The following is a 17,640-nucleotide window of genomic DNA, read 5'->3' as shown; positions in this document are numbered from 1 at the left end:
CGGATTTAATTAAAGCATCTGGTAAATAATTACTAATGTTTTAAGCAGTCAAATAACTGTGGGATTTACATAATAAAGTTTGGATATGTAAATTTTGGAACATCCAAGCAAAGGCACATGCCTCCGCAGAGCGGACAGATGCAAGAGAGGTGACTTTTTTTTTTTTTTGAATTTCCCACCTATCAATACACAATTTTCACTCCAGTCCAGAGCTAAACATTCTGAATATTCATAACAACACCTACAGAGCTTATGACTATGCAAATTCAAGAGGTGTCATATCTCCTGCCATATCTGGGTACAGGGAGTTATGGGTAAATATGTGAGCATCTGCACCTCTGTCTGGATCATGTTGATACGACGAGAGCAGAGTGTCTTCACACAGTTGTAGATGTCCACCACTCCTTCACACTCTGCCATGTCCAGCATTACGTCCAGCACGATATAGCAGCCTGTCCTGCCTGCTCCCACACTGAAGAGGAAGAACGAAAGATTGATAGTAAGATTTTTGTCAAAAATGATGACATGGGACAATGTTTTTTCTTTGATGGACATGAACTAAAGATCAAGCTGGTGAAGTTGAGGCAGCCACAGTCCTGTTCGACTTGGCAGGATGTCAACGTCAAAGTCCCATGTAACAACTATTGACAGCAAATACCAACAAAAAAGTACCAAAAAAAATATTAAACCAGCTTTTTTAAACATGTATCATGTTTTTTTTTTTTAATCATGTAACATGATATTACCATGATATTTTTTGAGGTTCCTTGGAGTATTTGAAAAAGACAGAACAAGCACGATTTTCAAAAGTTTGGGGTCAGTACATTTATTTTTTTTTTTTAAGAAATTAGTACTTTTATTCAGAAATACACAAAATATTGAATTATAAGTCAGTTCACACATTTATAATGCTCTTTTGAACTTTCTATTCAACAAAGAATCCTGAAAAAAATGCAATTTCCACAAAATATTAAGCAACTCAACTGTTTTCAAAATTGATAATAATAAAAAAATGTTTCTTGAGCACCAAATCAGGATATTAGAGTGATTTCTGAAGGATCATGTGACACTTAAGGCTGCAGTAATGATGCTGAAAATTCAACTTTGCCATCACAGGAATAAATTACATTTGAAAATGTATTAAAATAGAAAACAGTTGTTTTATATTGTAATAATATTTCACAGAATTACTGCTTTTACTGTATTTTTGATCAAATTAATGCAGCCTTGGTTATATTTTGAACAGTAGTGTATATTGCTCAAAATCAAGAGCTATTTAGACATTTTCTGGTTGTCAAACATTAGCAGTTAAAGTGCAGCTAATAAAATAAGGAGCTCTATACCTGCAGTGGACCACCACAGGCCCTGCGTCGAGTGGCGTGGAGGTTTTGACTCGACGAATGAATGCTAGCAGACCCGTGGCGTGGTATGGGACTCCATGCTCAGGCCACGATGTAAAGTGAAACTGACACACTTCGTGTTTGGCGGAGTATCCCCTCTGAAAGACAAACATGCTCTACGCTTCAATTATAATTAATATTATATAAAATTTAATATAATTGAATTTTTGCCATTTTGTTTAGTGGAACACTGAGATAATAGAAAGCTGAACCCAAATTGCCCTTATGAGCATCTTGGCTCAATTTTTCAGGGCATGAGTGCTAACCACCAGGCCACGGCTCCAACATATAGTTGTACGGTTTTTAGCTTTAGGTTACGAGTAGTGGAGAACACGATCAGGCATCTTTTCATTTTATGGCTAAAAAATCTGAAGGGTCTCACTTCTGGAGTTTGTATACCTCATGGCTCAAAGACACCTCAGAGAAACCCATATGAATTAGGAAAAGTGACACACATCTAAATACATACAGCTCTGTGGTTCCACTCAGGGGAGGTTTGTATGTTTACTCCACTAAGAGACTTCCTATTACTGCATCCCAATTGCTCGTCTGTTTGAATACACACAAGGAGAGCTTCAGACGAAACTCTGGCTGATGGTTACGTGAAGAAGCTTTCCCCACCATTAGACAAACACACAGAAGCACATCGTTCCACCCACAGCCCGTGTTTGATTGACAGGGCCGCGGCAAGCACAAAACTCACATCAAAGGCTGTCGACAGAACTGCGCCTCCACAGGGCAGCAAAGAGGACGATAAGAGAAGACAGGGGGGTGAGGTGGAGGAGGTTAAATTGAGCTAATTTCAGTAAACGCACCCACATTTAGCCTATTGTATCAGCGTGCGAGAGAGCGATAATGAGAGAGAGGAAAAGAGATGCTTTAGTTAATGTGCCTGCCATAAAAGCGTTCTGAGATGAGGCAGCTCTAATCCTCGAACAGACAGCTCGGTGGGCCTCTGCTGGGTATCAGGCGCTTCTCTCCATTTCATTTAAAGGGCTGTCACTCCAAATTCTCCCCTAACACACACACAAAGAATATAAACATACACACACAATTTGCGTTCTACCCTAATCCTAGCAAAGAGTCAATGTTTATCAGCATAGCAAAACATATTATTACACGGCCAAGAATACCTGATTCTGATTGGACAAGTGTTGCATTCTTAAAGGGTTAGTTCACCCAAAAATGAAATTTCTGTCATTAATTACTCACTTTCATTTCATCCCAAACCCATAAGACCTTTGATCATCTTCGGAACACAAATTAAGATATTTTTGATGAAATCCATGAGCTTTCTGGCCTCCGATAGATTGCAACGCAATCACCGCTTTCAAGGCCCAGAAAGGTAAACATTGTTAAAATAGTCCACGTGACTACAATGGTTCAACCTTAATGTTATGAAGCGACAAAAATACTTTTTGTGTGCAAAAACTAAACAAAAATAATGACTTTATTTGTTATTTCTTCCATTCTCTGTCAGTCTCCTACACTATTGATGTTGTACACCCATTGCAGCACTTCCCTGTTCTCCGTCAGAAGGCCAGCTCAGTATTGGCCGACGCTATTCAAATGAGCATCACAACACATGTGTGTGATGGTGATGCAGGAGCCAGCCAATACTAAGTCGGCATTCTGACGTAGAACACGGAAGCGATGCACTGTGTCTACAGCGTAAATAGCGCAGGGAAATGATTTAAGAGAAGAAATTGTTGACTAAAGTTATTTTTGTTTTGTTTTTGCACACAAAATGTATTCTTGTGGCTTCATAACATTACCACTGAAGTCACATGGAGTATTTTAACGATGTCTTTTTCTGGGCCTTGAAAGGCACAATGACGTTGCTGTCTATGAGTGGTTCAGATACCCTCGGATTTCATCAGAAATATCTTAATTTGTGTTCCGAAGATGAACGAAGGTCTTACAAGTTTGGGACAACATTAGAGTACTTAATGACAGAAATTTTATTTTTGGGTGAACCAATCCTTGATAAGTATAAAGATAGCTATAACAATAACTATATTAGCTTCCACCAATGGACAATATATTTCTGTTTATTATAAGCGCACTGTAGTTTTGTCGTCTCCCGCTTTAAATGTTTGAGCTCTTTAAAGCAGGATGGATTCTGATTGGCTGTCAATGTTTTTATCATTCATCAGCTGGAGAAAAATTCGCTTTAAAAGTGATTCACAATATCATTCCTATGTGCCATTATCATTACAGCTGTGGTGTGGATTCTGCTATTCTTTTAAATTTAGAATGATTTTTAATATTATATTATTGTCCTTGAAGTGAATTGGCTTTTAGGTCAAGTAGTTTTGTATAATGATGCTAAACTGTACAGATGATAAAAGAAAACATAGCTGTGCTAATTTTATTTCTCTCATATCGCTCTACGGCTCTTCTTGTATAACAAAATTATTTCAATATCAATAATTCATGTGCATTTATTTATTTATTTTGGTGTGCATGTGAGAGTGTAATAAGCAGGGTAATGTGGAGTAACGCGATACAAGACCTGATCACCCTGTCTGCGTTTATTTTGCGATAATGGCCTGCTGACTGTACATTAACCCGTGCATAACAGATCACATCATATCAAATGGCAAAGCAAATCAAACGTAGGCTGCTCTAGGAAATGAGAGCACGTTGGAGCCGTGGCTTAGAGGCTTTGACACACCGAGCTGCGGTTCCCTTCTTTTCCCCTTCATTTCCTGTCCTGTCTCTAGAGGAAAGAAATCTTCTCGTACCCGCTCCAGGGCAAAAGTTCGCACTGTGTATTCCGCCAGAGTTTCCGTCTTCAGCAGCGTGATCTTAATGTCACCGTACATCTCTGACTCATCTGGCCAATACTTACAGCATTTCACCTGAAAGACAAACCAAAAAACTCAGGTTAGAAAACACTGGAGGTCCACAGTGGCATGATTCTGGGGCTGGCTGATATATGATATTTCAAATGATTTTGCCTGGCAATATAAAATCAAACAACTTCATGAATATTAAGAAGATTGTAATGCACAATTAAGTTTCCTAAAAAATAAATGGAATTACATTAGTTTCATTATTCTTCCCTGTATGAGTATGAAAGTGTTAAAGACAGATGTTTTAACAGCTTCTCTGATTAAAACGTCACAGCAAAAAATGGTATTCAAGTCAAAAATGTTATTCATTTTCTTATATAAATTCAAACTGTCTGTGCCCTATTGATCAAAAAATGTTCAAAATATCTGCATGGCCTTTTTTTCATGTTAAAATGTTTTAATAAAAATATGTGAAGGTATATAATTTTATATATATATATAATTAGGGAAAATTATCAAACATAATTATTTGAGTTAATTTGATGACATTCTACATAACAAAATTAGACTTGACATGTTTTACTTGCATGTACTTTAACACTTAAAAAAGGACTTAACTAAAATGTATATTTTTGAAATAATTAAAATCTGATTAACCTTTTTAAGACATTTCAGATCAAATACATATATAGAGATGCATATTGAATATTTCCAAAAGGCTAAAACAAATAGTGAAAAAAGATTTAATTGATGATATATATTTATTGATATTTTACACTTTTTTTTAAAAAGAGTCTCTTAGTTAAAGCTTTACAGCAGCCAAACTGTTGAAGTGAAGTAAGTCCCTCCTTATGTACTGTAAACCAGGGTTATTTCTGCATGCTTATTATCGTTACACAAACTGTTAGATTTGCTGTCAGACCTAAGCCATCATCTATTTATCCCTGCTGTTCACAGCTTTTATCATAACATGGGAAAGCGTATTTTTCATAATAGAGCCCCAATTTCATAAGAGGGCAGGGACGGGCCGTTAAGAGGACTGTTAGCAGCAGACGCTGTCTCCGAAGCACTGAAGGGGCGATGCGGGTGTGGAGAGGAAAATGAAAGAGGAAATTATGTCGCAGGAAGAAATAGAGGTGGTTTAAAAAGGCTGGAAAGAGTGGGCCACAATGCAAGGGAGCAGAACGCATTACATGAGTGTGGGAATTATGATGGAACGACAGATACTCCAAATCTTATTTTTAGTTGACAGCAATAGAGACGAATTTATATAACATGAGCATGTGATAACGGTTCTGTACTGTGGTGGTACCATTGGTACAGTGAAGGTATCAGATGATAAATCCACAGTTCTTTGATATATAACATATCGCCTGCACTAACAAAAAGTATCATGACGTACCTTGGATTTTTGGACCTGTATATTTATTTTCATGCCATGGCAGATATTAAGATACTACACCATTTTGTCTAAACAAATAAGAAATAAAACACTGAAAAGTCAATCATTTGAAATGCTACAAGTGAATTTAAGCATTACAAAATTATAATGTAAAATATGAAATTAGACAACATAATATTTCCAAACATACAGTTTTATCAAGCAGAAAAAAAAGTCCACTAATGGCTGATGAATGGGAAGTGGTGTCATTAAAATCAATTTACATAACATTTCCAAGCACACACATTAGTGAGTGAAGTGTAGAATTTGTGCTCTGCATTTCACCCATCCAAGTGCACACACACACACACACAGCAGTGAGTGAGTGGTGAACACACACCTGGAGCAGTGGGCAGCCATTTTTGCTGCGGCGCCTGTGGAGTGATTGGGGGGTTAGGTGCCTTGCTCAAGGGCACCTCAGTTGTGGGTAATGAGAATGGAAGAGAGCGCTGTTCATTCACTCCCCCCACCTACATTTTCTGCCGGTATTGAGACTCGAACCCACAACCTTCGGGTTAAAAGTCAGACTCTCTAACCATTAGGTCACAACTGCTCCCCAAGTCACAGACCCACAAATACACAAACATTTAGAAGTGATGACTGAATGAAATGTGTAGGGTTGTTGTGAATGGGAAATGTCTTTAGTTCATGGGTTAGTGTGCAGATGAGGAAGGATCTAGAACATACCCTGCCCACCTCCACTAGCTTGGTGATCATGACGATACTAAAGCAGTTCTCTTGCCAAACCATCCTCCAAAAATCATATACTGTCTCCTGCTTGGGCCCTGCAAACAAACACACACACACACACACACACACACACACACACACACATTCAATGAATGGCAGCCAATGCTCCAGACGGCGGGTTTAATTTACCAAGTGTCATTGCATGTTATAAGGCAGTTCAGTAATCCAGAGCCTCACAGAGAGTAATTCAATAGCAGACATTTCTGGTGAATGGAACAGTTTTAACCCCCAGCAGGAAGTGGCTCTCTGATAGAAAAAGATAATTTCTCTCATCAATTGAGTCTGCCTCGAAATTCAATAAGGGGGAAAGACAGACAAACCACAAACATGTATAATGATTTATTTATGGAAGATCTGAAATGATGAGAGAAGAAGGTGACCTTGTTTTAGTAGAGCTGAGAAAGGCATCAGGGATGGTTTATGTCTGATATTTCTCTCACATGCACAAACACTGTTTTTTTTTCTGTCAAGGTGGGGACTTTCCATTGATTTCTACTGTTTTAAACAAGCTACAGAACATTTTTTGCATGTTGAGATTTTAAAGTGAATATTACCTTTCATGTAGTTTGTGAATGTAAAAGGTCTGCATAATTTTAAAGATCAAAGCGCATGACAAATAAAATTATTGTATCCTCAACAAAATAATTGATTCTGAACTGCCGTCAATTCCAGCCTCACTTCTGTAAAATACCTACATAGGTTTGTGACAAATTTGCATAACACCAGCCTATGGTCTTCATTGGCTGCCTGTGAACATCTACTTTGAGCCCCCCTAAAACACTGTAGTTGTAGCAACTACATTTTCTCTGCTGTGAATAGTGAATGTACTTCCAGAGAATGAGGACTCAAAACCATCGCCATTGTTACTTTACGCAGCACTGTGTATACAAGCACTGAAGAAGCATCCGGAGCTGAAATTAAGATATGGTAATGGGCGTTTAATTTCCGATGTGCACTGTAAGTGGTAGATCAATCACAACAGACTGGGCTATCTGACCAATCAGAGCAGAGGAAGCTCTTGGAAAGGAAGGGTTTAGGGAGACTGAATCCTTTATCGAACTGTTTCAGACACTGTGAGAAAAGAGGCAATGCTGCAGTGTATAATATGTTAAAATAAATGTTTTTGTTTGGATGCATGTAAACCTATTGTAGGAATACTCCAAAACAAAATTAGGAATGTTTAAAATAGGATAATAGGGGCTTTTTAGGTAATACATTGCTCAGTATGTTCATGAAGCCCGATTTCCTAGTAAGGACTGTTAGCTGGAGCCCAAGTGTAGGTGATTCCAGCTTTTGCCATCTTTGTGGGGATATCTGGTTACAGGGTTAGTTCACCCAAAAATGAAAATTATGTCATTTATTACTAACACACTTGTCGTTCTACACCTGAAAGACCTTTGTTCATCTTCAGAACACAAACTAAGATATGTTTGATGAAATCCGATGGCTCAGTGAGGCCAGCAATGTCACCGAACCTCTCAAAATCCAGAAAGGTACTTAAGATATATTTAAAACAGTTCATGTGAGTACAGTGGTTCAACCTTAATATTATAAAGCAACGAGAATACTTTTTGTGCAAAAAAACAAAAAAACAAATTAACGACTTTTCAACAATATCTAGTGACGACAATTTTCAAAACACTGCTTCGAAGCTTTAAAAATCTTTACAAATCGAAGCCTCCTTTACTAAAATCACGTGACCTTGGTGCTGCGAACTTTGGAGACAAAAGATTCGTAAAGCTTCGAAGCAGTGTTTTGAAATCGCCCATCATATCATCATTTTGGCGCACAATTAGTATTCTTGTCGCTTTATAATATTAAGGTAGAACTCACATGAACTGTTTTAAATATGTCTTTAGTACATTTCTGTAGTACCTCACTGAGCCATCAGATTTCTTCAAAAATATCTTAATTGGTGTTCTGAAGATGAACAAAGGTTTTATGGGTGTAGAACAACATGAGGGTGAGTAATAAATTACATTTTTTTCATTTTTGGGTGAACTAAGTACCATATACTTCTATTTTATAGTTAATATAGTAAAGTACCATATACTTCTATTGTTTTATATATAAATAATGTACAATCAGCCAGTTACTATCGAATCAGGACCCTAACGCGAAATAAAAGGGGTCTTGAGATACTGACCAAGGTGACTGTACATTATACTACTAATTAGACAGCTATTTACAAAATATATAAATAAATTAACATAAAATGTCGATGTTATCAAACCGAGGACATCCTTGAATGCCCTCACACTTTGAGACTTTGCTTCATATTGAATTAATTGTATTTTTTCTTACCACTTTGACAAAATGTTTTTTCTTGTTTTAATTATAAATATAACAAAATTGAGAGATGTTTATATTTAAAGCAAGAGAACAAATTTCCAATGAGGTAAATAAATAAATAAATAAAGGAAAATAAATAAAGGATTTTCTCCAGATGTTTAAATATTATAATTAATAACAACACCAAAATATTTGAAGAAAATTGTTGCAGTGAACACAATCGGAGACTCCTCTCCACCCAAGGTCCTGTAGTCACTGTACTGGTGGTTTTGATGGAGATTTCAGGTAAGAAGACAGCAGGTGGTAATCCTGACTCAGCTGCAGCATCTCTATTTGCACACCTCTATAATTTCCTGGATCAGAACTCATTAGATTCCATCTGGAAAATCTTTATGTTCTTAAGGTTTCAGTCTCTCTCACTCACACACACACACACACACACACGCAAACCCAGAGACTCAGACTGAAGAGAAAAAAAGAGGCTCTCCGTCTTGGGAATGGACACTGCCAGATAGAACCAAATCATCAAACACACACACACACACCCATTCACAAGTCCTGTCCAGACAAGGATACTCACCCTGAGTGGCGATGAAGTGGTTGGATCGATGGTAACCCTAAAAGAAAGAGAGAGAGGTGATGTGCTGTGTAAGTCATTTGTGTCATCACTTCACGTGGTATATCTCACTCCTCTTAGAGAACAAGAGTTCGTCAGAGGTCCAAGGTCTTTAATTCTAGCTCTCCCATTCACATGTCTGCTTTGAAAGCTACTATTCAAAATCAACCAGAATACAATTATTCTGTGAGCTGAACTTTTTGATAATCTGGGGGTTACTGAGAAAAAATGATCGCAAAATGGCAACGTCCATGAGAAGATCTACTCTGTAAAAAACTTTTTAAGGCCATTAATCACTGCAATCTTCATCTTATGTATAGGTGTGCATGATTTTAAATTAGGGCTATCAATTGTTAAAAAAAAAAAAAAAAAAAAAAAAAATAAAAATCTAGATTAATCTAATTTTTGTTTGGTTCCATTATATATTATAATGTAAAATGCATTAACAACATTAAAAAAGTAGATGCAGTAAGCATATTAAATTAATGTCCAATTGTAAATATTACTCTACTATATACTACTAGAATTATTCATTTCTTTAGGGGTTAACAATTTTTTAATAAGTAAAAGAATTACTGAAGGCATATTCAATGTAGCTACCTTTTATTGGTAACTTATGTGATGTAGCTTACATTACATAAGTTACCAATAAAAGGTAGCTACACTGAATATATTTAAAAGGTAATTAAATAATTATATTATATGATAAAGATGTTTTTTGTTGTTTTTGTTGCCTGGGAGAGAAAAATGAGGATCTAAATTAGGATGACAGCAACACATAAATCTAAAGTACAACTAAAAAACTAAACAAATTAAAACACCCTGCATGAAACCACTGAAAATAACCATGTGAATGAATGGATTGACTAAAATGAATCTGACCTCCCAACACTGCTCAAGAAATTCTAAGGAGAGTCTGTTTCAATATTGACAACATAACTCGCTACCATGCAAGTCTATTTTTTGGTGGCACGGAGTGGGTTAAGGGAAAGGATGGGATAGGGGAGGATATCTTAAGGAAAAAAAGCTACTGAAAGCAAACAGACAAATGCAGCCAAGGCAATGTAGTGTAGCTAGTGTGTTTGTAGACTTAGTTGCATTAATAGTGTTGGAGATTAACAAAGAACAAACAAACAAACAAACAAACAAACAAACAAAAAGGCTTCTGTTACAAAAGTAATACTCATTTGCCCAAACATAAAACTCATCATGGAGGACATCAGATCCCAACACAATTCCTCCATCAGCTCATGTTTGGAATGTACAGGGAGAAAGAAACTCTAGGAACATCTCAAAACATGCAATTTATTCATCAAAGCTAAGCCTTTTCAAAGAACTACCTAGGGATGCTCCCAAAAAGTGGATCTGTTTTCATTAAACCAACGTTAGTGGAATAATAGAGACATGTTCTTTATTGTTGCTGAGCATTTGCTGCTCCATTTAGAACACTGCAGACGCCCACTACATTTTAGATCGGGCCAAGCTATTTCCTGAACACTGTACGAAAAAACAAACATAGAAACAGACACACAGTAGATGGAAAAATAAATTGTGGGGGATGTTTGTTCCACATAGAAAGGATTCATCAGTCTATGGTGTTTACAGGGGATGCAGTGAAAAAAAGTTTGGAAGATAACTGTGGTCCAAAAGAGCTTTGTCCTGCTGATTCATAAAGTAGTCGCATGATTTTCTATTACTTATACTTATAAGGGATTTCGAACATTTTTAATGCCAGGGATCTCAAATATGATGACCCCCTTGTCAAAGACTCCCTTCCTAAAATATAAAGACATCTATAAAGACTCAATTATACTATGTGAGCCTGCAATTTTTGGGATAGTTCACCCTCATGTTGTTCCAAACCCATAAGACTTTCGTTCATCTTCGGAAACACAAATTGAAGATCTTTTTGATGAAATCTGAGAGCTTTCTGTTCCTCCATAGACAGCTACTACCAATCTGACACTTCAAAAAGTTTACAAAGAGATTGTAAAACTAATCCATATGAATTGAGTGGATTAGTCCAAATTTTCTGAAGAGACACGATTGCTTTATATAATGAACAGATTAAATTTATGCTTTTATTTACATTCACAAACTTCAGTTGAGGTAAACGGCAACTCAAGCATGTCTGCTTGACATGCGAGAGCCTGAAGCAGTACAGTCCCACATATGGGATTTTTATTCCTGTGCCCCTGAGAGTACGGTCCCACATAGGGGATTCAAGACGTTCAGTGACGTCACATATCTGCCAGATTCAAAATGTCCTTTCACGCTTTGGTTGTGAGAGGATGCGCTCAGCTCTAGTCATATATAACAACTATGCAGTGTTTTCAGCCATATAATGTTTTTTTTTAGGGTTTCTGACATTTAAATACACATAAGTACCAGTAAAACAATACATTTAGCAATTGAAAATCAATGATGGGAATAACGGCGTTATAAATAAACACCGTTACTTTTTCAGTAACGATTAATGAAACAAATGACTTTTCCCCCCCGTTACAACGCCGTTACCGTTACTATAATTGAGCTCACTAAAGCGGTTTTCATCCGAGTAGCTCTCTCAGCCATAGGACCTGCAAAGTGTTTTCTCTGATGTGTGTGTTGGGGTGGGACACAGGCTAACTGATGATAAGTGATGTGTGACTAGAGATGATAGACATGCAAAGCGTTTTGTTGTAAAGAAATAGTACAGGTTAGTCATACACAAATATCATTTTAAACTGATAATAATGTACGATGCTCTGTGTGTGTGTTTGTGTCAGAGCACGCAAGTAGAGCGCGAGCTCGAACCAGAATACCCTTTGTAAAATGCTGGATCGAGAATATGTGAAATAAGTTTTTTCTAGTCGACTATTATTTGTTAATTTAAGCCATAAGTTGACTAATCACATTTATATTAATTTAATTTCTTAAATACTGGAGAGAATAAACCATAATAATGAGCGTTTTCGTAATATAGACTATATAGCACTCAAGCGCACACAAAAAGCTTGCCATAAAGAACCGGCAAAAGTAATGATTATGAATGTGACAAAAAAAAAAAAAAAAAAAACAGCAAGGAGACATTTTAATTGTTTATTAATAAACTAATGTTTTCTGAATCAGTGTATATTGCCTGCTATAATTGGTTGATCAAACATTGATTAAAATTAAGATACAATTTTTACAAAACGAAATTCACTTTAAAGAAAGGCTTTCTACAAAACTAACTTAATGAAGTGGTCAAAATCATGGCATTCATAATCAAATAGATGAATTTAACACATAGCATAGGCCTATTTAAACAGATATGAAACTAAGTTTTCTTTAATGGCCAACAACATGTAGTCTATAGTACAGTGAAATTTCATGTCTTGAGCAAGAGTGGATCAAGCATCATTTATTTTTAGACTTATATTTAATATTAGGGGCATCAAAGTTATTTGACATATTTGATTTTTTTTTTTTTTTTTTTAAGTAACACAATAGTTACTTTCCCTGGTAATTAGTTACTTTTATAATTATGCAACTCAGTTACTATTTGTGAGAAGTTACTAGTAACTATAACTACTTACTTTTTTAAAGTAATGTGCCCAACACTGTTGAAAATACACACTGATGTCAGACATCAGTGGAAGCAGCAATAACAATCCATTCAAATATAATTTGTCAACGTTTATTCCTATCAGACACACATAGTGGGCCTAAGTAACTGTAAAGTTTACTCTATTATTCTTCCAGTTCACCAGCCACTTACTTGCATGTATTTCAGGAGAAACTGAAGAATTCACGCGCTGTAAATCCGACTGACAGGACTCTGCGAACTGTGGTGCAAACTAAGATGGCGGCGCCCATCTCACGTTAGATCAAGATAAAGATAATTTAAAGGGATAGTTCACCCAAAAATGAAAATTTGATGTTTATCTGCTTACCCCCAGTGCATCCAAGATGTAGGTGACTTTTTTTCTTAATTATGATTTTTAACTGCAACCGCTGCCGTCTGTCAGTCAAATAATAGCAGTAGATGGGAACTTCAACTATAACAGTAAATAAAACTTGCTTAGACAAATCAAAATTAAAACCTGCGGCTCGTGACGACACATTAATGTCCTAAGACACGAAACGATCGGTTTGTGCGAGAAACCGAACATTATTTATATAATTTTTACCTCTAATACACCACTATGTCCAACTTCGTTCAGCTTCCTGTTAATGAGGTCAAAAAACGCGTTCTGGTGACGGAAGTGATGTCTCGCCCATATACTTCAATGAGCGCGAGACATCACTTCCGTTGTCAGAGCGCGATCAGACCTCACTAGCCGGAAGCTGAACGAAGTTGGACATAGTGGTGTATTAGAGGTAAAAAATGATATAAATACTGTTCGGTTTCTCGCACAAACCGATCGTTCCGTGTCTTAGGACATCAATGTGCCGTCACGTGCCGCAGGGTTTAATTTGGATTTGTTTATGGAAGTTTTTTCGACTCTTATTGATCAAGTTCCCAATCACTGCTATTATTTGACTGACAGACGGCAGCGGTTGCAGTTAAAAATCATAATTTGCGTTCGACTGAAGAAAAAAAGTCCTCTACATCTTGGATGCACTGGGGGTAAGCAGATAAACATCAAATTTTCATTTTTGGGTGAACGATCCCTTTAAAAAGGGTTTTAAAGGACAAACCACACTTGAAAGGGTTAAATCTGTTCACCATATAAAGCGTTCGAGTCTCTTCAGAAAGTTTGGACTAAACCATTCAATTCATACGGATTAGTTTTACGATCTCTTTATGAACTTTTTGAAGTGTCATATTCGTAGTTGCATAGCTGTCTATGGAGGGACAGAAAGCTCTCAGATTTCAACAAAAAGATTTTCATTTGTGTTTTGAAGATGAAAGTCTTACGGGTTTGGAATGACATGAGGGTGAGTAATAAATGACAGAATTTTCATTTTTGGGTGTCCCTTTAATCTCATTATTTCCAACCTTAAACAGTTTTTAGAACAACAGAGAATGAAATAATATTACATTTTGCAAATGTGTTAAAAAGGCATAATTAACAAGTTGATATGTTAACACATCCTAAAAACATTCCCTCAGAGCCTCACTTTTATTCACAACAAATTAAACACAGCATATACTGTAATCTTATGTATGTCTCTATATAAATCTCCAAATCTAGCTTTTGTTGGTAATACAACCATGGTCAAAGAGCACAGGGTAGCCATATAGGTCTTAAAAATAAATAAATGAAGGTGCAGTACATTCCGCAGCAGTGTAACAGGATTTATAGCACACTAACACTGACCATCCCGTGTCTTGCTCAAGGGCACGATAGCGATAGGGAAACTCAGTAATGATTCAGTTCATGGGTCGCCCTATCTGCCATCAAATCCGTGATGATCATATCACAAGCCCAAAGCTGCAACTACCTCACTGTAGCTGAAATGCATCTTTAATACGACATATCAAGACGATGATACATCATGCTTAAAGTTATATATTTAATGGCTGATTTGAAAATAGAAGGAAAGTTCACAAGACACAGAAGCTCATTAAAGGGAGAAAAACAAAACAAAAATAATAAAAAAAGGCTTGACACAACACTTTACAACACTTAGCAACTTAAAACTCTGAAACAAAGCTGCATAAAAATCGCTTTGTCTCTTTATGTAGACTCAAGAGATCAAAATGCTTTCAGCAAATGTCTCTGTTACTGATAACGTTTTATAATAACTTCAGATAAACTAATTATCTTTTAAGTGTTACATATGTACAATAAACACTGATTTATATCCTCATATTTTCATATTTAAAAACGCACAGCTACTCATCTGTTGTATAATGATTATATAATTGTATTCATAAAAGTTATTATGAACTGTCACCCTGCACTTTTTCAAGCATTCATCATTAGTAATAAGAGCTCTGCTGAAAATAATAATTATAAAACACAGGCCTCAGGTGGTTTGATCTAGTCTAGTTGGCCTCCCAGCCTACCAAGTTGGTGTTTAGCTGGTTGGTCCAGACGACAAGCTGATAAGTGCCCCAAACACTTCAAACCTGCTTTTTTTTGTTCAATTTGAAAGATGAAATCTATTGGAGTATGGGCTGCCTGTCTATTCTTCTCAAATTTTGACTTCCTGTCAGTAACTAACATTTTTTTGTCTGAACTCCAGTACATCCATGTTAGAGAAAAAAAAGTTTGAGTCTGCTGAAGTTCAGGTGCAGTTCAATACTATAAAATTCATGGATTGGTAAGTTTAAAGCTTAAGGGTTGAGTTCAATTTCATAGACTGGTGAGGAGAGCTTTGATGACAAAAATAGGGGTTTTGGGCACCTTTCAAATGGTCAACTGGCTAAAGCCCCAGGTATACTTCACTTTCCACGCTCAGACCCGTCACGCGCGCAGTCGCGTCCGCGCATCTTTCAAAGTATACTAGGATGTGCGCGGATGACAGAGTTCGACACATGCGCAGTGCAATTTATTCTATACTATACCAGACTACCGGACATTTGCTGGACAGGATCGGAGAAGAAAAATAGTACAGCCACCATTGCAACATAGTTCAGAAGATACACCAAGAGAACAGGAATCAAAAACGATGGAGAAGGCATGCTTTTGATTTCACTCGTCTTATTTTTTAATCGTTCTTTACACACTCTTCTTCGACGACCACACATTGTGCTCAGTACTGTGCGTATTGCCACCTAGTGGACTCTTCTTTCCTGTTTGCGCATGCGCTGTTGCACACGCAGCGCCCGCGCGGTCTCGAAATTTGGGTGTGCGGCCGGCCGCATAGCGAAAATTACGTCATGCGGACGGTGCACGAACGCGGCTGGCTGAAGCATACCCGGGGCTTAAGAGACTGACCTCTCACCTGAGCACCAGCTTGGCCAAGATAAGAGACAACCTTAAACCAGCTAAAACCAGCAACCCCCTTAGGCTGGTTTAGGCAAATATCCTACCACAAGACTAACTCCCTCACCAACCTGTGTTTTTGAAAAAGAGCGAAAGTGAAAAGGTGAAGAGAGGATTTTTTTTTTTAAGGTGAAAACTAGGTATCCGTAAGAAATAAACCAAAGAAACCTAACAGATGGCACCTGAAAGTTTTATGCGTTCACTTTTATGGACGAATATAAAGGAGATCTGTGTGTCACTGAGCCACTCTTCCTCATGTTTAAGTAATCCAAACAGAGCAATGCCATGTCACAAAAAAGGGGAAGAAAAGAGATCTATGGGGGGAATAGAGGGAAAGAAAGCAGAGAGAAAGAAAAGAAAGAACAGCGAAGTACTTACTTCCCTGTTTATCCGAATCTACAGGGTCCAAAGTCGAAGAGTTGGGGAAGGGGGGTAGAAAAAGACAAGACAGACTCTAGTTAATGAGAGGCTGAAAAGAGCTAGAGGATTAACAGATCACAGACAGAAAGAGAAAGAATTAGAAGAAGAAAGAAAGAAAGACTGTGTTAGCTGGCTAAGCTCTACGCCAGGGGAGAGACACTTAAAATGGAGCCATACATTCTGGATGTGAAGGTGGGCAAATCTTTGCTAACTAACTTTAATGTGTGAGGTGTGTAATTTCTGTGCCTCTAGCGCTATCAAACATAATTGAAAAAATAATGACTGCTTTCAAACAGGCTTTCTGAACACTCCCTTCTTCCGCCATTGGGTGGACAAACCGACAGCCCCGCCCCCAAACTCACTCCATGGGTTGAATCAGTGTTGCTATGTGGGGCTGTTTGAAATGTTCACACAACAGAATGTCTTTACATTTCTCAGGGAAATTAACAAACAAATGGCTTTTAGGCTAGGAAAGTATTTTAACATTGAAAACATTACACACTTCTTTAAATTGCTCATTTATTCTTGTGTAAGCTAGTTTATTGCAAGTTCCTTTATTGGGCTGATTCAAGAGATATTCAAATGGAAAGGACAGCAATGAAAAGAGTAAACACATTAAACAAAAGAACTGCACTCACTTTAATATGTTCCCTAATAGCCTCTACTTACTGCCAGGTTTACCAAAAACACTAAAAAGAAGCATCCTTTCATTATTGGTCCTTTCTTTACTTTTTTGTGCTTTTCTACTCAAGGCCAAAATAAAATGGGGAAAGGAAAAAAAAAAAATCAATTCTTGTTAAATTGGCCTATGCCCTGTTTTGAAAACACTGGGATTCCAATTTATTTATTTATTTATTATTTTAATTTAAATAAATAAATTGATGTTATGACCAATCATTAAAAATATGGAGGAGAAAAATAACAAAATAACAAAATCTTGACTCATGACTATTCATTCTCTTCTAACTTATTTTGAATCACTCACTGCTACACATACAGTACTTACATTTCTTTTTTGAAT

The 17,640-nt window shown here is 36.9% G+C and overlaps 1 protein-coding gene across 10 annotated transcripts in view; it reads right to left on the bottom strand.

The window, feature by feature from the left end:
* ptprub (protein tyrosine phosphatase receptor type Ub) overlaps positions 1-17,640 on the bottom strand; it is a 261,558-nt gene that overhangs the window by 30,895 nt on the left and 213,023 nt on the right. For 8 of the 10 annotated variants that reach the window (XM_067405445.1, XM_067405447.1, XM_067405446.1 and 5 more), the window contains 5 exons: positions 9,262-9,298; positions 6,327-6,424; positions 4,148-4,264; positions 1,344-1,498; positions 337-472 (listed from right to left, as the gene is read on the bottom strand). In XM_067405445.1, coding sequence (XP_067261546.1) covers positions 337-472; positions 1,344-1,498; positions 4,148-4,264; positions 6,327-6,424; positions 9,262-9,298 — 543 coding nt within the window. The remainder of the gene's footprint in view (positions 1-336; positions 473-1,343; positions 1,499-4,147; positions 4,265-6,326; positions 6,425-9,261; positions 9,299-17,640) is intronic. The other 2 variants (XM_067405448.1, XM_067405453.1) reach the window with 1 other exon arrangement.

The sequence above is a fragment of the Chanodichthys erythropterus genome, chromosome 2 (genome assembly GCF_024489055.1).
Source record: "Chanodichthys erythropterus isolate Z2021 chromosome 2, ASM2448905v1, whole genome shotgun sequence".
Classification (NCBI taxonomy): domain Eukaryota; kingdom Metazoa; phylum Chordata; class Actinopteri; order Cypriniformes; family Xenocyprididae; genus Chanodichthys; species Chanodichthys erythropterus.
Note: the sequence above shows the minus strand (reverse complement) of the source record. Positions and strands in the feature narration are given on the sequence as shown.